The sequence below is a fragment of the Gymnogyps californianus genome, chromosome 16 (assembly GCF_018139145.2).
Source record: "Gymnogyps californianus isolate 813 chromosome 16, ASM1813914v2, whole genome shotgun sequence".
Taxonomy (NCBI): domain Eukaryota; kingdom Metazoa; phylum Chordata; class Aves; order Accipitriformes; family Cathartidae; genus Gymnogyps; species Gymnogyps californianus.
This window is the reverse complement of record NC_059486.1, coordinates 2,230,047-2,250,138: the sequence shown is the minus strand read 5'-3', so window position 1 is coordinate 2,250,138 and position 20,092 is coordinate 2,230,047. Positions and strand designations below refer to the sequence as shown.

General features: G+C 42.2%; 2 protein-coding genes across 4 annotated transcripts in view; one reads left to right on the top strand and one right to left on the bottom strand.

The window, feature by feature from the left end:
- Positions 1–554: 554 nt before the first annotated feature.
- On the bottom strand, positions 555–6,993 carry SPRING1 (SREBF pathway regulator in golgi 1). Of its 3 annotated transcripts, XM_050906530.1 has the most exons (5): positions 6,883–6,993; positions 6,079–6,235; positions 4,637–4,788; positions 4,003–4,116; positions 555–2,960 (listed from the first exon to the last, which is right to left on the bottom strand). In XM_050906530.1, exons 1-5 carry the CDS (start codon positions 6,991–6,993, stop codon positions 2,877–2,879), a joined length of 618 nt encoding a protein of 205 aa, XP_050762487.1. In that variant the 3' UTR covers positions 555–2,876. The 3 variants fall into 3 exon arrangements, with proteins under 3 accessions (XP_050762487.1, XP_050762488.1, XP_050762489.1); XM_050906531.1 differs by lacking the exons at positions 4,637–4,788; positions 6,079–6,235; XM_050906532.1 differs by lacking the exons at positions 4,003–4,116; positions 4,637–4,788; positions 6,079–6,235.
- A 3,532-nt stretch (positions 6,994–10,525) lies between these two features.
- The window catches only part of RNFT2 (ring finger protein, transmembrane 2), a 29,753-nt gene continuing 20,186 nt past the window's right edge, over positions 10,526–20,092 (top strand). Inside the window, exons 1-5 of the mRNA XM_050906931.1 lie at positions 10,526–10,819; positions 13,614–14,092; positions 15,244–15,320; positions 16,913–17,013; positions 19,643–19,796. Coding sequence (XP_050762888.1) covers positions 10,737–10,819; positions 13,614–14,092; positions 15,244–15,320; positions 16,913–17,013; positions 19,643–19,796 — 894 coding nt within the window. The 5' untranslated portion in view covers positions 10,526–10,736. The remainder of the gene's footprint in view (positions 10,820–13,613; positions 14,093–15,243; positions 15,321–16,912; positions 17,014–19,642; positions 19,797–20,092) is intronic.

Here is a 20,092-nt window from a genome sequence, read left to right as displayed (position 1 = left end):
TCCTCATTAGATGTCAGCTGCTACCATTTTTCACTACCATTAATATTCTTGTAAACTACAGAAATCAAGGAGTACACAACCCATTCACTTATCCCCAGCATTGACCTCAGTGCAGATAAGCAGAGCTAGTGGCTGCATCAAGTGCTCTCATTAAATCTGCTGCCAAACACAAGTCAACAACCTGAGTCTCTTAGCTGACAAATAGAAAGGAGATGTCAGACAGCCACTGACAACCACAGAATCACCAGGCTTTTTTGCAAGAGGGATGGACATCACTTAAATCACACAAAAGTATTACCAGGAAGCACAGATTTGACATTTCTCACCGTATCTTCACAACATGAAGCAATCATTTGCATTCCTTTTCCCTGCTCAATCCACTTTTGCAATGGGCCAGATCTTTCTGTGCACCATTGAGAGAAGCATGCCCTTTTCTTAGATTGAAATGAAACAGATTTCCTGTTTGCCTCTACTTGCTTGCCTTTATTACACATATTCAAGTTAGCGTCCCTCTCGGCTCCACTGCATTCTTCAAACTTACGTTTTGGTACAGTTGCCTCGTAGTTCAAGGAAAGACATGAGAACAGGCAGTATTTTGTAACACAGATAAATTTTAATGATTTAACATATAGTATAGACAGTAGTTGAACAGCTCAACAACCAGGGAGGGAGGATGCAGTTTCTGTCCCATTGAATGGACAATAGTCACAACGCACTTCTGATCACATCCTGTTTTCCTAGGAGAGAACGGGGTCAGGAATTCCCACTAATGTTGTCTGAATTAGGTTGGTTCTTATGATTTCTTACAATTACTGCTTCAAGCAGTGGTATCACCTGCTAAGGAATTAATACCAAGCTGGAAAAGAAGCAAGAGCAAGCCATCAGTATCTTGATCTCGTCAGTCGTGGTGCAAAAACATGAAGTGCTGGAATACATCTCAGCAGGAATGATATAATAGACCAACCTGATGGCCTTCCCTGAGGAAAACAGTTATGAAGTGCTGGAACAGGGGTGAAGAATCTGTTTAACACTGAAAAGAGAAGTAACCTCTGCTACCCTCTGAAGACAGCAATTCACACTGCATTTTCACACTATCATGTCTGCTGCAGCAAGTTGCCATAGGATGGCAGCAAAGGGGAGACAGATTTTCAGCTGGATAAACTGCTAAAGCTGTTAAGCTTTTGGAAAAATAAGATTTTCAAGAGAATGTGCTGACAGAACCATTATCTCACTTGATGACTTCTGGGAAAGAACAATGAAAACAATGCAAGTGGATTTTATCAGATGGCTGGTAACACTACTTCTTGTTTATATCATATGTAATTGCAATAGCATTCTACAGATCTTTTGCACCAGGATATTCCACCACTGTGCTTGGTTTTTGGTTTGTTTGTTGTTTTTTTTTTTAAAGCCTCTGTAGATTTTTTTATTTCAGTCAGGGAATAGGAAGTATCAGTTTAAACAAGCGTTCACCAAGTCAAAATCATGGAGGAGATGGATGGGGTAAAAACAAGAGAAATGAGGCTCTGCATATAGAAAAGAACAGCCCAATTTTGTCTAGCGCTTGGACTTCACCCAGTGACTTGCAGGGGGAGCACAAACTTAGTCAGCATTTTACAGGTTCTCTACCCACCTTTTCTGTGTTGTGTGGCCTTAAGAGGGAGACAGTTTAAGTTGCAACTTTAGAGAGCTAGGAGAAATCGTGGGAGAACCAACCCTGTTCTAGTGCCATTCTGATCAGACCAAAATTCCAGAATAGCAAGTATGTCAAACAGCAAATCAAAAACATCATGACTGTTTAACTGAACTCATGCAACACAGTTGTCCTCAGAGGAAGGCTTGCGCCACGTTCTGACATTCTAATTACTTCATGCACAAGGACATCATTAAACTGAAATCCTAGAACAACTCCACCCTTTTGCCTCCTGCACAACCAGGAGTGAAGTACATTTGAATTACCAAGGCCTGAACAAGTTCAAGCAAACAGATCTTCAGTGCTCCCTGTCAGAAAGCGGACTAGCAGAGAGCTGTTTACAAGACTAAGACTCCTCTTCGAGGAAACTGTTGCAGAGTAACAAGGAAAGTGTTTACAGACAATAAACATCTCATCCTAGGCAGATCCCTGCTCTTCTCTCATGCTATGGGACTTCGACAGAATAACAACTCCATTGGAGTTCTGAATGCTTTAAACTCACTAAGAGGAACATAAGCACTATAGTGACGAATCCCAATACAATTCCTTTAGACTAAGGAGGAAAAACACCAACCAATTTTAGTCAGGATCTAAAATATCCTTTCTACCTGACATAACAAAACAGGGACTGAAAGGCATCAACAACTAGCTATGCAAAGCATCAATACTTTCAGCTAGTAATCCATATAAAATGAATAAATAATTCATAATTACATATGTAGTGTACACCATGCATGTCAAGAAGTGCTCCAGAGAGAGAAGGACAACAGGCATGCTTTACTCTCTAAAAGCAAAAATCCTCCAATTATTACTGTCTCTGGACTGCAGAGACACAATTGAACCACCATGTACAGCTGCAAAGCTACATTAGATATTTTTCCTATGACGTTTTATAGCCTAGATCAACTCCATGCATCCTAAAATTTAGAGGAAGTACTCAAAGAATGTACTAGTACTCTAGTACAGTACTAGTACTCTAAAGCAGGTGCATAACAAATAGAAGAAAGCAAGATTCAATCCCAGAGAACTTAAGTCCCTTGCTTACACTGTACACCTCTGGGGTTGTCCCCAGAAACAACATAAGCCATTTACACTGAGGCTCTCGTAAAGCAACAGCTGCTGTCTTGCTCTTTTGGATTCTAGTCTCCAGTTCCTTCCCTTTGTTGCTTAGATCATGCAGCTTTCAAACAGGCAGAAGCTCTGGGGGATATTCGCCATAGCAGTATTTTGCAATTGGATCTCTGTAGGTGTTTTCATGTTGCACGCTCTGTCAGGAAGAGGAGGAGAAGCTTTAACAATACACGCATATAGAAACAATACATCCCTTCACTGAGGGCCAAAACCCAGAGCATTTATATGTATGCAAAAAATTTCCCAAATTCTTCTACACATTAGAGTATCATCTGGAGTCAAACAACACTGCACTCCCAACATTTAAAAGACAGTTGCTATATTATAGCACTTTAATGTTGAACCATACCCAGAACCTCCTTTTCAGGAGACTACCCAAGTAGGTGGGAACAGATTAAATATTCAAAAAGAAATTATATATGCTTAGGCAGTATCGTCAAATGTCCTAAGCAAGCAAGGCATAATAAAGTTGCTACTTAAGATGTGTGCGTTTTCCTTGATAAAGGTAGAGTTCAGATACTATGGGTAAAAAACCACAACTTTGGAGACATTTGGAACTATGTCCTTTGTTTGCAATCCATCCCTATTGCTATATTAAATACTCAAGCTGCATGACATCTCCAACAGCACTTTCTAAGAGGGCTGAAGCTTGCTTAGACCAAAACTTCTAATAAAATCACATGGGTAACAGAAGTTCACCTCTGTTCTTAAAAAGCAAAAAAATTACAACATACTTTTTGAGTTACTATGCAGACGATTGTCAGCATATGGTATGTCTAAAAATGTACCATAAAGTAAATAGCATTCTGAAGCTATGGGGAACAACTCTCACGGTTCTCATCCTTACAAGATCTTCCCCAGAACTCATCCGAGATCTTCACCGGTCACTGAACTCAGCTAGTCTGTTTTCAGATAAGTACTTCTTTTCTAAACGGAGTGTACAACTCATCCTGCTCTAAATATGCACTCTGCCCTTCATTTACTGCTGATACTACTATTTCACCTTACAAATCAGAGGATTGCCTTCAGATTAGCTCTCAGCTGTAGCTTTTATGAAAATGCCCGTGTGCATGCAAGCACAACGGACTACTCATTCATAGGACCAAGCCCCATTCTCCAAGGGCACTTTTGGGGTATTTTTCCATTTTTGAACCTTGGACATGTTACTTGTGTCTTACCTGTGATGAAGTCCTACATTTCGCCAGGCACAACTCAAAGTGATCCTCCACTGCCATGAAGAGGTTTTGGAAAGCAATAGCTGCCCGGTTCAAGAAACGTTCCAGAAGATGTTGCTAAAGTGGTTAGCAAAAAAGAAGACAAAACACACACAAACACCATACTTCAACAAGGAGTAATCAAAGCCCACCTTAACCTACACAGCTCAAGTATTAGAGGAATAGTAAGCAACTCCACTTAGAATTTCTAGCAAGCACTGAAAAGTTAATGCATCACGGAACCCCAGCAGTAGGAAGAGAATCTAGAGAAGCTAACAGAATACAGGGAAGTGCTTATTGCAAAACTGATACTGGCTGGAATAGCTTTTCTGCAATCATTTCCCTTCAGCACATGCAATTCCCCTGAAGCTGAAACATTTTGCAAGGCTCCCAGTATTTCCTCTCAAAGGTGGGAAGGATGAATTTTTTTTAAAGCCTTATTTATAGCTTGCCATATGGTCCTTGCAGGCTTTCCTCATCCTTCCAAGAAAAGAAACTGTCCCCTCTAAGGAAGAAGCTCCTCACAAACAAGCACTTTTAGCCACAGAGGAACCTGAGCAGCTGAGAGCACCTGAAAAGCAGGAGAAAGTCTATGCACCTTGCTGGGCTGCAGGCAACAGGAAACACAGTACTCGTACACACTGCAGCAGCCATTGGGAAGGCAGCTGTCACAGCTGTACAGCTTTGTACTGGGCACGTTGACGTTACAACAGCCATTTACCAGTAGGTCCTTCCTCTCACAGATGTAGCCTGAAAAACAAAAACAGTAGTAACAACTGGCAAGACCTACTCCTTTGTACATTCTATAGAAATCTATAGTAAGAATCACATTACTTAAGAACAGGTTTATTTATCATTTAGTAGATTATGATCCCCCTCAATTTGACTTAAGTCCTAACTAGCAATTCTTTGAAATAACACTTGGACATAGAGCTGAGTTTCACAACAGCCTGGTGTTATCTGCACAACTACTAGGTACCTACTGTAATATGCTGTATATACAGTATGAGTATTTAAATGCAGAATATTTAAGTTCTGATTTCTTTTTGGCACAATTCATTGTTGTGATTGGAAGGGGAAAGGTGATTGCTGATGATTGTACCACAAAAACCTGACACGTTCTTTCAACTGGTCTATGGATAATTCTCTTCACAGTTCAATATGAAGAGACTTAGACTTATCCATGCAGGATAGCTGTAATATTCATTGTTGAGTGGAATCCTTAATAGTATAGAACCACAGTGTAAGTCCTTACAGAAACTGTACTACCACAGTGTTAAGACTGTGAAAGATACCTGTGATTTTAGAGACCTTAGTGAATCAGCAGTAAGCATAATTCAGGCAGTGCTAAATTTAACATTGATGCAAATCACAGAAGATGTGGTGTTTATTCTACAGCCTTGATATCTGGTCAAGAAAGGTCCAGTGCCCGAGCAACAAGCACACTGGGGAAGCATATGTTGCAGGGCAGGAAAGGCTCCACACGCTTAAAACAAGTGGTTAATTTGAGAACTTGCAAGAAACATCTTCGGGTTTACAAGGGTCAGATGAGCTTGTTAACTGTGCCTGAGCACTAATTATACTACTCCTGAGCTGCGTCCATACAAGGCCAATCAGATTTCCCTGATTACTCTCCCTAACATACCTGACAGTAGGAATACACTGCAGGGAGATACAAATAGCTCTGCAAGCAACCACACTAAATTGAGCAGGACTCAATGTTTGAGTTCCGTGCAAAGGTAACTGGAGTTCTTTGAATCTAAGGTGGTCCTGGAAACAGTACAGCCGCGCTCATAAAGTACTGTGCCCGGGTTGAGTCCAGCTGGACCCAAGCCTGCTGTGCACAGAATCAGATCAGCAGTGTCTGCAGCCACAGCAAAATTAATCCAGTCCGAGGATAAAATGCCAACAGCTGAGGTTGTGCAGCAAGAATGCCTTAATAAGGAGCAGTTGTTACTTGGAAGTGCCATCACCACTCAGACAGGCAAAGCAGCATTCAACACTGCAATACGCAGAATAAATTCTTAGTATCAAGTATACCCAGTTCATCTGTAATGAGGAGCTTCCCCTGCACAGAATTCCTGCACTGGTTACTCAGCTGACTGCTGTTTCCCGAACTGAACTTCACCTTCCACACGATCGGCTGCTCGTGCTCTTGCACTTGGAGGAGATTCCGATCTCTCACTGTCCTCTCTTCCTGCAAGGAAAGACAGTAATGCAACCAAACATACAAGTTCCTTCTGCCACTCCAATCCACGTGCTTTTCCCATAATTAAAAGTGCCTAGTAGTTGTACGCTCCACAGCACCGGAAACTCAAGCGTCAATGGACATACAACATACTATTTGCAGTAGCTTACTTTTTGCTATACACAGCATGAAAGCAACATAATCCAGTAAAACGGGGGTATGCAGATTCACCAAAGGATCAGCTAACACAGCTGAACTCGGTTACTACAACTACAAAAGTAGCATGTATTATATTAAATAACCACAGGTACACACATTTCTCTTTTGTAAGTTCTTTGCTAGTGGAATTACAGTTCACAAGAGCTATTACAACAGAATCAAGTCCCTTCGAGGTTTTCTTTCCCCAGTTTTGCTTCCAAATATTATTGCTGTCAAATGCAGTATCAGACGTGACTTTTTTTTTTAACTCTTGTCTTTATTTAATAATTATGATGTAATTCTTACGGCAACATATCCCGGGAGCTCAGTGACAGCACTTGAAGAACAAAAGTTAACCTGGGATAAGGGATGTTTTAATCCACCCCGCAGCGTGCCGGGACCGGGACCGGGACCGCACCTCCGGCCAGCGGGACGGGGGCTCCGGGGAGGGCACTGACCTGCTTGAACGTGCTGGTGAGGAAGTAGACGAGGGAGAGCCCGAAGACGACGCCGAGGACCCAGCGCTTCCTCAGCAGCCGCCGCCACAGCACCGCTCCCCAGGACACCATGGCGGCGCGGCGGGCGGCCCGGCCCCGGGGCCGCGGGCTGGGCCCTCAGCCCCCCGCCGCCGCGCTCGCCCGCCGCAGGGAGGGAGAGGAACGGCGGGGGCAGCGCTGATCGAGGACCGGCATCACCGGCGCCGGGGGAGGGAGAGAGGGAGGGAGGCAGGGAGGGGCGGAGGGAGGGAGCGAGCGCGGGCTGCGCCCGGCGGAGAGCCTCGGCGCCGCTGCCCCAGGCGCTGCCACCGGGCCCGGCCTGCCGCCCAGGGAGCGCGGCCCAACCGCTTCCGCCGGCCGAGGGGCGGGGGAGGCGGAAGCCGTGGATGTGCGTGCGCTGAGAGGGTGCGGCCGCGCCGGGCGAGGGCGGTGCCCGTCACCGCGGCCCGCACGGGTAGGTACGGGGGGCCGCGGCCTCCTGCGCCGGGCCGGGCCGGGCCGGGCTTGCTGCTGCCTAGAGCCGGCTTGCTCCCGCCCCCGCTGGGGCACTTCGCCACATACTCTGGCGGGAATCTCCTTCCCCGACCTAATTGGAAAAAAAAGGCCTCACCTCTGTCTCTCTCTCTGTGTACATATATATGGGTGCATGTATATAACTGTATTTATAGATATATATGTGTATATATGTGCATGTAGATAGAAATACATTTATGTATATATTTATTTATTTATTACACACACACACGTGTGTGCGTGTATACACAACAAAGGCAGAGTACAGCCCAGCAGGTGCCCAGGGAGTGCCTGTGCAGTGAGCAGGGCTGCAGGTACGAATCCCAGAGGAAAACAGCCTTGTTGGATCACGCACGCGTGCAGGGGTTGAAGCACTAAGGGTTCCTGCTCCTCTCTGTCTTTTCCCAAGGAGACGGAGAGGTGGAACTCACTGTGCTATGGTGAAAATGACTCTGTGCATGTGCTTTTTACAGATGCGCCTGTTTGTTTGAGCACTGTGATCCAGGTGCTTTACAATCATCCAGCTTGAAGGACCTGTGATGAGTGTGAAATTTGGACCATCTTGGATTATCTGAAGGACTCCATGTATGAGATGTCTGCACCCTCTTGAGCTTCCCTCTCTCCCACCATGGCACCTTGCACCTCTGATTAGACCTGTTGTTCAGGTACTGTTAAAAAATGTCCAAGTGTTGCAAGATGAAAACCCCTAATCTGGAAAAGGCAGGACCAATCAGTATTGAAGCTGAGTGCCTTTTGGAACAAAGTCCATTTAAATTCTATCTGATCTTAAATCTGTAGGACTCTGGGCAGAACAGATGATTACATCTCATGAAGTCCTGCATCTTCAGTACTTAGCATTCATGCATTGTCCCCTTCATGGCTGATGCCAAAAAAAAAAGTGTTTCCCAGTAGAGCTGCATGTCATTTTGGAACGTGATTTCACCCCACATTACAATCTAGTAGACTTCTAATGGTCTAGAAGCGAGTGAAGGATTTTCCAAGTTTCAGAGTTATCTCCACACTGACTCTAGCTCTCAGCTTGTAGCATGGGAAGATGGACAGATTTCTTTATAAGCAGTGACCCCAAAGTTGTTCACAGGTGGGACAGCTCTGCCTGCATGGGTCAGCCTGTCTTGGCCTTTTCATCATATCTTAATTACTGTTCTGGTTAAAAAGAGGATAATATTATATATTAAGTCAACAGAGATACTGTCAGGTTAGAATTAAATAACATTTACTGCAGGGAAAGCATAAAAGATTCCTGGAGTACTAAGTGTTGTTACTACAAATGCAGCTTTAAAAAATCTGGGAAAAAAAAACTTTAATATGTATTTTTTTGTGTATAAAACTTACAGATCCTTATAAAACGAATTTTGGCCCTGAAAACACAACACAAATTGAAACGTATAGCTAGAGATTAAAAAACTGCTGGGATTTACGAGATCAAAATTTGTAGTTAAGAGAGTGTTGGTAACTTAGGGTATCAGAAAACTTTGGTTAGAATTAGATTTCTGGTACTCATGATGGCTTCCTGCATCCTCTCCATAAAATGTGTTAAAAGCTGTGTTTTTCCTGCCATATATGATTATGCCAAATTTTATTTACATAGATATGTGTGTATTTATATTAACTGTCAAGGGGATGTCCAAAGTTGGCATCTCATTTTAAAACCTCCGTGTTCTTTGTCAGTGATAACTCAAATCCAGTGTTGTCTCAGTTCAGCCCACTTGATGGGGTTCTTCAAGACTAGATGCAACAAACCAAGAGTCTCTCTCTTTTACATAAATGTTAACTTTTTTTTTCCTCATCTTGTTACAAATCCAATAGAGTTACCTGTGTGATTTAACTGAAATACCCTTTCTTCTTTCACTGTTTTGTAACTTGTCTTCAGGGCTGGGCAAACTACATGTACTTTTACTGAAGGTATACATGGTAAACTCAAGTGTCTGTTTATGCACTGTGAACTGCATGATTTGGGCTTTATTAAGGGATAAAATTTGAATTTAATGCAATTTTGCATGGGCTAGTGGGTCACTGAAAGTAAAGAATATGAAAGAAAAGGTGAAAATATAGGGGGGAAAAAAATATTCCGTATTTTCTACTTCTCATCTTCCATACCTCTGCTTACAAACAGCTAGGAAATGTTCTCAGAGCCATTGTGCCTTTACAGAATACAGACACAGGGCTACACATTTATTTACATATATTCATGCAGTATGAAATGTTATAAATAATGTTATAACTTTTGATATTCAAAAGTATTTAGAGCCTTTTACATTTTATTCAGTAGCTATCGTAGTCTAGGGCTGAGAAGGATCAGACTTCAATATTTAAAGGATGTCTCTCTAAATCTTCTATGAAATGCCTGTGGGAACCTGGACAAATCACATGCAAAAATAGCCCATTCCTCAGGTTTTATATAACTAATATAACATTAAATAGTGTAAGACAATTTGCCAGGTACTCTGTGCTGTGGCTTGATGATGATTCTGTGTTCTTCTTTGCTTTTGAATTAACTTTATTTTAAAAAGGTGTAATGTGTTTGAAGTTGTTCCCTTAAAATTAGACACTTGAAAGCAGAGATTTAAATAACTAAATGAAGAACAACTCTCCTTGTTCTAGAAAAAGTTCCTGAAGTTAATACAATTTCAATGCCTTTTCATTTCCCACTCCAGACCTTACTTTATTTATGCTGACAATTCCAGAATGAGTGGAGCAGGAACATGTGATCTTTTGCATATATGCATGTTATTTATGACCATTGTGCAGAGTTTGCTAATGGCATTTTTGTGGTTTAAAAGGAATGGGTTGCTTGTTTAAAGAATATTGTCATGACCTGATTGTATTTTTTCATTAAAAATATTTATACATTTTCTTTTTTTCCTCCCTCTCAGTTTTGCGTTACAAAGCAAGTTTCTTCAGAAGAGGAAGAAGGGATTTCATTTCTAGAGAGTGTATGTCGATTCACATGTCACATTGAGAGCTACTCTTAGTTGTCCTCAAGTTCTTTATCAGAACACGTCATCACACAGCTGTACGCTTCTTGTGACTGCCACATACTGCAAAAGGGGATCTGACTAGTTCCTGCCCTGCTTGGAGACCTGTGTATGTGTGCTTCCATTTGCCAGTTGAAAGTTGTTTCTTCGCAAGTGTACTAAGAAACAAACGCCAGCTTGAGGTGCTATTTCAGAGAAGCAAATGATTTATGCCAGCCATGTCACTAGCTGAATGGGTTTCACAACCCTCTCACTCTGTGGGCCTTTGTTAGTAGTCACACTGGGAATTGTTGACCTGCAACGTTGATGTTGAGTGTGTTGTGTTTTAAGGTTTTGAGGAAAATGCAGAGACGGCATAGCAGCAACACTGACAACGTTCCTCCTGAAAGGTAGATCTTTTTCCTTCTTTTTTCCTCCATTTTCCTCTCCAGAGGGGAATGTTCTGATTTAAGTGTATGGTGTGTTTTAGAAGATGAAAGCTCAAAATTGAGAAAGGCATATCCTTCCTGTGCATGTAGTGTGCCCAGGCTTTCTGCTCAAGTTTAGAGTTTAGAGGCAGATTTACTTTTCTCCTTCATGTCTGTTATTGACTGCTACCAACTACAGTGTTTCAGGTTTCATGACGCAGTAGGGCACATATGGAGACAGTTGGCTTAGCATAGGCAGGACATTTTGGAGCTGTAGAAGAGCGATTCATGGCACAGTCCTGTGGGGATCCTGAGCACTATCAATCTGAAAGGATCGATCTGTATAAACAGAGGCTATTTATACTTCTGTTATTAAGGTGTTTAAAAAGTCTGCTGGCCCAAAGCTCCCAGCTACTATGACTTAGTATTTTATAAAGATTTGGGGTGATCCTTTACATCATCCCAGAATCTGTATCTAGCTTCAAGTATGTGAATATTTAGAAGCAGAATACCTCTAATTCATTTCTGTAATTATAACATCAGCAAGGGAGCCTTGCCACTGTTGTTGTTCTGGTACTAAATATTCCCTTGTGCTTTCCCAGGGTTAGAGCTTGACTTTTTTTTTTTTTTTTTAAAGAAGAAACTAATCTAATTACTCTAAGACAAAGATGGAACTAACGAATTTCATTGCTCTGGCTGAGCTGAGATTGTAAGTGAAAGATTCTTACTAAGTGTTTCTTAGTGGTTTTGCAAGTAGAGGTGAAGCTTGATGTCATCACCACTTCTAGCATGGTACCATTCTTAATTTCAGGGGAAAAAAAAGCCATCTTCAACTTTTTCTGCATGATGCTGCCCAAGCCTCAGTGCAGTCTGTGGGTTTTGTATCAGCAGGCAAGGCTGGGGCTTGAGAGGCACATAAGATGTTGTATGGGCCCTCTCATCTGCAATGTAGAGCTCTCTGAGTCTGTACAAACTTGTAAGGCACTTCAGGATCTGTTTGAATGGTTAAAATATATTCAGGATAGGTGTCTCTTATTGAGTGCAAGAGATAAGCAGAGTAATGTCAAATGGTTTTTGTAAATGCTTCTGGTTTTTAACAGGGTAAATACATATTGTCAGTAGCATAGGCTGAAGGTTTTCTAACTGTAGAATGAAATGCTGTTGCCACCAGTCTTCTCTTCTGTTAACTTGAGCAGACTCTCAATTTCATCCTTGTTTATTTGTTTTTAAATATGTCCCTGATTAATTCCTTCCTGCTGAAAGCATAGTCATGTGTCCTGGTAGTATTGTTCCAAACAATAGTTGTGTCTTTATCTGTAACACTGGGTTCCACCCAATTTGTTTGTTGTGTTCCAGACGTAAGTACTCTCACATTATGTCCCTGTCTTGTGTATACATCCCTGAACTGTAATGTTAGGTGTAAAATCCAAGATCTGGTTGATGAATATTTTGAACCAAAAAGAGGTGTGCAATGTCTTGTTGACTTGATTCCTTGCTGGAGCCTGTGGAGAGACATTGGGAATGGGGTGTAGCTATAAAAAGCCTTATTAGGAGTTTACTTAGTGGGAAGGTATGCCCAGAGAGGTTTGAAGCTATCTCCAGAGTGAGATGAAAGGCAGTGCTCTGTGCCCTGTAAGATGCCTGGGGAGGCTTTTGAACCCATGGGAGAGAGAGGGTTAAGGGCCCTGTATGTGCCTGCATGTGCTGTCTCAGCTTGTGACCACTATTTCTAAAGTTAGAGATCTCCAAGGATTAAAATCAAGAGAGACTGAAGCTCTGCAACATGCCTTATTTGTGGGCTTTGCCTCTTGCTGAGCTTTATTTATTGTTTACTCTCCTTTTGCAAGTTAGAGAGGTATTTGCTGTCTGCCAGGTGTTTACTGCCTGATGGTTGTTCTGTTACCTGTATTGTTCCCTGTCATCTAAACTTTACATGTATTCATTTCAGTACCACAGTATTGAGTTCAGATGAAGAAAGCCTATTTTCTTTTGGTATTAGGATGAAGATATTTAAGACTTTCTTTTTGGAATCTGGCTATAATCCAACAAGCTCGGGAAGAATCAGTGCCAGATCTAATTCTGTCCAGTGCCCAGTAATTTGGGTACATCCGTGTCCAATTTGCTGAGAACATCAAAATAAAACAATTTCTCTTGACCCATGAGCACATCCTTCACTTATAATATTTGTTGGGTCAGGGACACACAAGCAGCTCTCAACGCTTCTCTTCCCCAGTTGACTCTGTCTCTTGTTGGTGTTATTCATCAGTGGGCAGGTAGTGAGCATCCCTAAATAAAGACAGAAGATTTTGGGGATACGTCATTTCTTTGAGTTAGCTTGATTAATTTGTTTGTATATAATGTGACCTGTCTTGGTTGTGCTGTGTCACGTAACGTGGGGTTTTGTATGTTTTTCCTTAAATATTAAAATCATTATAGAAGATGTTGAATTTGGTATCAGATGTGTTATGTCTTTGGTTCCTCCAAAAGTAAAGGGGGTGTTTGGGAACTGTTCCTTAGATGAAGGAACTGGTGCATTTTGATCAGTTCTTTAGAAGTACTCTGATCTTACCTTAGGAGTCTGGTTACTGGCCTCTAGTTCTGCAACTGTGACTTTCCAACAGCAAGTAGAGGGAAAAGCATCTGTCATCTGGAGACCTACATATTCTGATAGTGTGTGAGGAACTCTTAAAGACTACAGTCAGGATTGGGCTAAAAGAGAAGTTCTGTGGCACTCATTTTTGTTTAATGACTTTTCTCTAATCTCCGTCCACTGCAGAAACCGGAGCCAAACAGTGAGTTCTGAAACCAGCGTGGATGAAAGTGGAGTTTTTGAAAGTCTGAAGGCTGAAGCTTCCTCACCACAACAGCTGTTCTCAGGCCTGGCAGGTATCCCGTCAGGCACCATCACAGCCACGCCATTCCAGTCAGGTTTGGTTCTGGGCTCTTCAGCAGGAGGGGGGGAAGTATTCATTCAGATGCCAGCCCCAAGGGAGGAAGGGACCAGTCGTACAGAAGGAGCCCCGTTTCACCACCGGCAATCGTCCCATCATTTCCACCATGGCCATCACCGGGGTTCATCTCTACTGCACATGGCAGGAGGGGACCGCCACGGGCATGCTGAGGAAGGCAGTGACGAACAAGCTGGAACTCCAGCCCCAGCTCTTTCAGAGTTAAAAGCTGTGATCGGTTGGCTGCAGAAGGGACTTCCCTTCATCTTGATCCTCCTGGCTAAAGTTTGTTTCCAGCACAAGCTTGGTAAGCATCTATCCTTTTTGGATACTAAGTGTATTAGAGAGTGGTTAGGATGTTTTATCATGCTGTGGTGTCTGATACATTTATCCATGTGACAGTGTCTAGAGGTAGTCGAGCATGAAGGGGACGTATTCAAATGCATGGGATAATGCATTTGATAAATTCACCCTGCTTTCAGTCCAAGCTGTTTTCATCTGTGTCAGTCCCATCTGTTTCCTGTCCTGACCTGTGGGAGACCAGTTCTGTTCCGTTTCCTAATCTCTCCTTGATATTCCTGTATGGGCTGAGGATGTTACCAAGGCTTCTCCCTCAGACCTCTCTCTAGGAGAGATGGGGAGAGCTTACATTAGTGACTAGCAAAGGCTTCTGTGTAGCACAGAAGGGTTCAGAGGGATGAGACACTTGTATAGCTGGAAGGATGGTAGTTGTGAAATCAAGCCAAACAGCATCAGCAGTTACATCTTACAGTCAAGATCTTCAGAGTTCCCTAAAGAATACGTCTATCCAGGTTTCATTAATGGTACCTGAGTATTTCAGTCCCTCAGTGGTCATGTAAAATCTATTCATCTAATCCTTCTCTTACTATGAAATTGTATGTGCAGCATGTCTGAGGATCCTTACTCATTCTGGGAGTAGTATGCTGAGACTATCATCACACGGAAGCCAGTAATACTTGAGTTTAGTCCACTTACAGCTCTGCCAGTATTCCCAAAACCAGGTATTCATTCATGTCTGCAACATCTTGCTCATTGGACCTGGTATCCTGTATGGTTTTGATAGCGTGCCCTGTCCTCCCTGAGCTGCTAGACTGCTATTGCAATACTATCATCTAGCTGAGTTCTGTTTGCACAATGCAGCCACAACTTGCAGCACTTCTGTTCTCCTTCAGCACAGAATCTGATATTAGGACAGTGTCTGTATTGGGCTGGGTGGCAAGTGCTCACTGCAGTAGCTTCGTTTTCATTTAGCTTGACTTTGAACTTCACACAAGTCCAGACTGCCCTGTTTTAGTCACCTATGTATTTTAATTCCCAGTGCATCCAGAATATCACCCAGGAAATTTTTTTCTAAGCTTGACATGCTGACATCAAATGGCTTAGGGCTGAAGATCCTCCTGCCAGCCTTATATACTTTGACAGTGTCTTTCCCTCCAGGGATTGCCGTGTGCATTGGTATGGCCAGCACATTCGCGTATGCCAACTCAACGCTCCGAGAACAGGTTGCTCTGAAGGTGAGTACAGCGTCTTACTCTCATGTTCCCAGGCAACATCGCTCTTTGTATACAAAACAATGTCTATGTTGGACCTTCTTTTGCAACGTAGGGCTCAATGCTGTTATATGCATATTTAGCAGATCTACGGCAAATCTGTAGATCTGTCAGAATCAGAGTACCGTGCCGTAATCCTCACTTCCTCTTCCTACTTCTGCCCATTGATGCTCTCCCACAGCTTCTGCCCTGCTTGTTTGTGAAAGTGTGGCATAATAAAAGAAAGAGAGGAAAGGTCAGGGATATTGTAATCTGCTTCTGGCTGTGCCACTGACTGGCAGCGCATCTTCAAGCACTTCTCTGCACCTTCGTTCCCCATTATGTACAGCAGAGGTGCTGAAACCTGTTTTAGTAGTTAATGACGAGATTTAATTTATTAGCATTTAGATAATGTTTTGAGATGTTCAGCTGAAGGATTTTGTAGATGTATTGCTTGTTAGTATCTTTATAATGCTCTGTTGATAATATACTTGGAATACAAAGAAACCAGCAGATCTTTTCAGGTCTTACAATCTTCAGTGTCAGCAGAATACTTCAACAGCACTAAAAGCACAAGACTAGAATTGCTTTTTTGTAAAAATTACGTGGGCGGCACAAGTGTATACTTAGATCTACCAGCAGCAGTGGAATAAATGAGATACAATGCTGAATGAACAGATAAACTGCACAATCGTGTAATAGATTGCTGTTGCCTTGCACTTTGCACCTCTGTCTTTCCAGCAGTGTGCCCCTTAATCCGCCTGCATTAAATCTCAACCTAACATCCCTGGCTGTTGAATAGCTACAAAGAGCTATTTTCTTAGTAAATCAGCTCACAAGAAAAATGCTGATTTTTTTCCTCCCAGGAGTAAAATTTACTTTCCAAAATTACACTGGGCCAAGACCCAGGACAAGATCTTCTTCTGTCCAGCTTCCATCTATAATGTTCCATGTGTTTTGAAATGCAAAATTTGCACTTCTTTTGACCTTTAATTATTTCTTCAATCAAAAATGCATGTTCTAGAACCTCCGTGCGTTCAGATAACATTCATATGTGCTGCATGTAGTGATGGGTTATGTTATATTTGATTTAGCTAAGCCTTCTTCTAAGTGACTTTGGATCTATTTGTAAAACACCCCTTTGATGAAGTGTCATTCCAAACAGGTGACAGCTCAGAATTGTAGGACAATATATGAAACTGACTTTTTTAAAATCTGCTTGTCAAACTGCATTTTAAGTATCAGGAGAATTGAGATGTCCCAGGAAAGATCCCAACTTTGAAAATTGCGTTCTGCAAGTAAGGCTGTCATTTTCACCAGCGTATTTCGATTAATTTCTCTGAAGTTACTTTATTTGAAAAGGCTAGCTGAGTGAGAGCCATTTCTGCTTGTGTTTATATATGTCTTTACCTCGCAGCCTATTTCTGAGTCTTAGTCCTATGTAAATAAACTAATTACTGAACATGTAGTTGCATATTTGTGTCCCCTGGGTAGGTCTCGCATTTTTCAGCAGTCAAAGGCTCAGTGCAACCCTTGAGACTTTGAATTTATCTTCTCTGTTTCTTTTTCTTGCTCAGGAGAAGAGATCAGTGTTGGTTGTCTTCTGGATCCTGGCCTTTCTCACTGGAAACACCTTGTACTTGCTTTACACATTCAGCTCTCAGCAGCTGTACAACAGGTGGGCAAAATTTACACTTTACATGATGGAAGCACATGATAATTGCCAGAGAGGAAAAGAGGGAAGCCCACTTTTCCCCACACTTTGGGAGGAAGTGTGCATACTTAAGGTATCTGCTGTCTTTGTTACATCTTTGTAATACCTTTCAATGGAGGAAAAGCATGTGTGCGTCACTTCTACCAGTGGACTATGCTCCTATCAATAAATGACATAACCAGGGTCTAAATGGGCCAGGGTGTGAAGGCATACTACAGTGTTGCTGCTTGAAACACGTACACTTGCAATTTTCTTATGTATCGAAGCAGGGTGGATACTTTTTTATAGTGGGACTTCTGAATTTCCATTTTGACCACTGTGACTGAACATAAAGAGCAGGTGTTGGAAGCAGATAAGAAATTGACCCACTGATTTTCCTCTTCCTATAACGTTTGCTTTTCTCTTCAGTCTGTCAAGCTTTGAGTCTATTACAGGAGATAAACTGGACATGAAACAGTAGTGTTTTACTTCAGTGTCCTCAGGGCTTGGAGGCATTTGGATCTGAGGTAATTAAGATAGCCTCCACTTTCAAATTCTGACTAAAGCGTTCTCAAATACAGAAAAGTTAGTACCCATGGATTTGGTTCAGTACTATCCCTGCTTATTATAAAGCAGGGATTAAATGACAGATAGGAAGCAAAGATACAGAACTTAAGCAAGGGGATGTTAGAATAAATAGGAAGAAATGGAGCAATAGCAAACCTAGTAACTTGAGAAAGTAGTTTTGATATTAGTAGCTAAAACCACAGGAATTATCTTCCCAATGAAAATTTTATTTGTCCCACTGAAGGGGACTTAGAACTTCAGACTGAAAATGCAATGTGTGTAACGTGCATCCATTGGGCTATGGCTAGATGTCTCTTGGGTATGTTTTTCTGTCATTTATTTCATTGCTTGCCTGCTTCTTCCCACCAATACTGTCTATGCAGTGGAAGAGTCAAGGTCTGCCCACAACCCTGGTATCCTTTGGAATTGCCCCTAATGTGTTTGGGTTTGATCATTGGAAAGCTGTGTATGTAAATGCTTCTAGAAAGGGGAGAGATGAGAAGGCTTGTATGTGTGGGTCCGAACGTGAGATGGCAAGCTGTGGGATACTCTGTATAGGGCTTGTGGGAGGGAATGGAAGAGAAGAAACAGGTATGGCAGAAAGGTGTGAAAGCATTAAGAAGAAATTTGTTTGCAGTACAGGGAAAGAGTGTGTCTCTAAGAAGAAGGTTAAGGTTAAAAGCATGAATGGGACTAGTTTAAAATAAAGGATAGGTCATCTAGAATAAAAGGGTTTCAGCAAATTGGGGCCATCCTACACACTGTTTAGGGCGTGGTTTATTAACAGCGAACAGACTGGGCAACAGATTCACTGAAAAGCCCTATTCCTGCGAGTGTTGTAGTGGTGCCTGCTGTGTCATGCTTGGGCTAGTGTATCTATTGCTGGCTGTGTGGGGACCTGTGACTATTCACAAGGCAGGCTTGTGAAATCAGAAACAGCTGATTTGGTTTTGTTTCTTTCTGGCTTATTTTTCATTTCCTGATTTATTTACTTTTTGCTTGTTTCTAGTGCATGAATAGTAGTAAAGTCTCTGATTCTGTTTCTGTTTTTAGGGTGTAATTTTACCTGTTGTGCTGTGCCAATGTTGTGAGTATTTTAAATTCATGTTCAGGCTTTTCATTCTGGGTTGGTTATTTTACTTTTGCATTTTTTTTTTGTTAAGTTTTTGCTTTCTACCGTGAGACTTTAGTAGGTAATATCCTGAAGACAAATCCTGGTTTTTCAGGCTGAGTAGGGTCCAGTCCTCATTGCTGCTCAGGTCAGTAGCTCCTGCCCGTTGCTATATGAAGTTCTGCTGTCCTGGACTCCCCTTCTTTAAAGAGCAAATGTTCAGCCCAGTCAATAACATTATGTAAGGGGCACTACTTTTTTGGATCTTTGGTTCAGGTAAGAGTTGCTAATTAACACAGCCCAGCTCTTGTTCTGCTTCAGACGGTGGCAAGCCACCGTCAGAGCATGACACACCTGAAGTTCTGACCTTTCTGCCATGTCTAATACAGTGCTTCCTTTGTCACCAGTTTGTTTCATATGCACAAGTAGCTTTAGAGACTGCTGCCCCTGCAGTAGTTCTACCTGTGGCAAGCTAGCCTCAGAGGACACAGTGGTCTTGACTTGGCCATGACTTCCCCAAGGAATCATAACTACTGCTGGCTTGGAGTTCAAAGCATAAGCTTTTACAATTGGATCGGATAGAGCAAGCCTGTGGACTAAAGGCGCTGTCATTAGACCATAGGCCCTTTTACAGTGTGGATTGCAGGTTATGGAGATTGCAGTCTTCCAAAACAGGTTTTGTAGATGTTTGGGTCCTGTTTTCTGATAGTGGGCAAACCTGCTGACCTCAGTAGAAATGGGCAAGAACAAAGTCAAGAGGCCCAGAGGAACCATGGGACTAATTTGCATGTCTTATTCCTATTGCCCTTGAAAACTTCACTGAAGTTCAGTGGAGTTTCTAGGCTTTCTCTAGCCAGCAGTGGATACAGCTGGTATCAAGAAGCTTAAGTGAGGTTCTTCTCATCGGTATTTGAGCCTTGGTGTCATGCCTTGCAGCCTTATATTTCTGAAACCCAACCTGGAGAGGCTGGACTTCTTCGACCTGATGTGGATTGTGGGGATTGCAGACTTTGTACTGAAGTACCTCACCATCGCATTGAAATGCCTAATTGTTGCCCTGCCTAAGATCATCCTAGCTGTCAAGTCAAAGGTAAGAGTCTCTTTTCTTCTTGATATACAGATGTTTGTCTTTGACAATCTGATACCTTCACAACATGTTTGCAGCATGAAATATGGGTGGAAGAATAAAGATAATAAAATCTCTGATAAAACTTTGACAGAAAGTCACCTGGGTAGTGAGTTTTGGGGTTTGAGCCATCGCAGACCTGAGAAAGGGTTTGGTAATACCAGCAAGTAATTAAAATCCAGAGAGAGAGGTAAGCATTGCTTAAGAAGAAATAGGTACTAGCAGTGAGATAACTGCTTTTCTGGTTGACTTTGTTCTAA

Excerpts from the sequence above, each read along its gene's own strand:
- SPRING1 (XM_050906530.1), bottom strand. The coding sequence starts at position 6,993 with ATGGTGTCCTGGGGAGCGGTGCTGTGGCGGCGGCTGCTGAGGAAGCGC. Across the intron at positions 6,236-6,882 it reads TCACCAGCACGTTCAAGCAG|GAAGAGAGGACAGTGAGAGA; the intron begins GTCAGTGCCCTC and ends CTTTCCTTGCAG. Across the intron at positions 4,789-6,078 it reads CCTCATTACAGATGAACTGG|GCTACATCTGTGAGAGGAAG; the intron begins GTATACTTGATA and ends TTTGTTTTTCAG.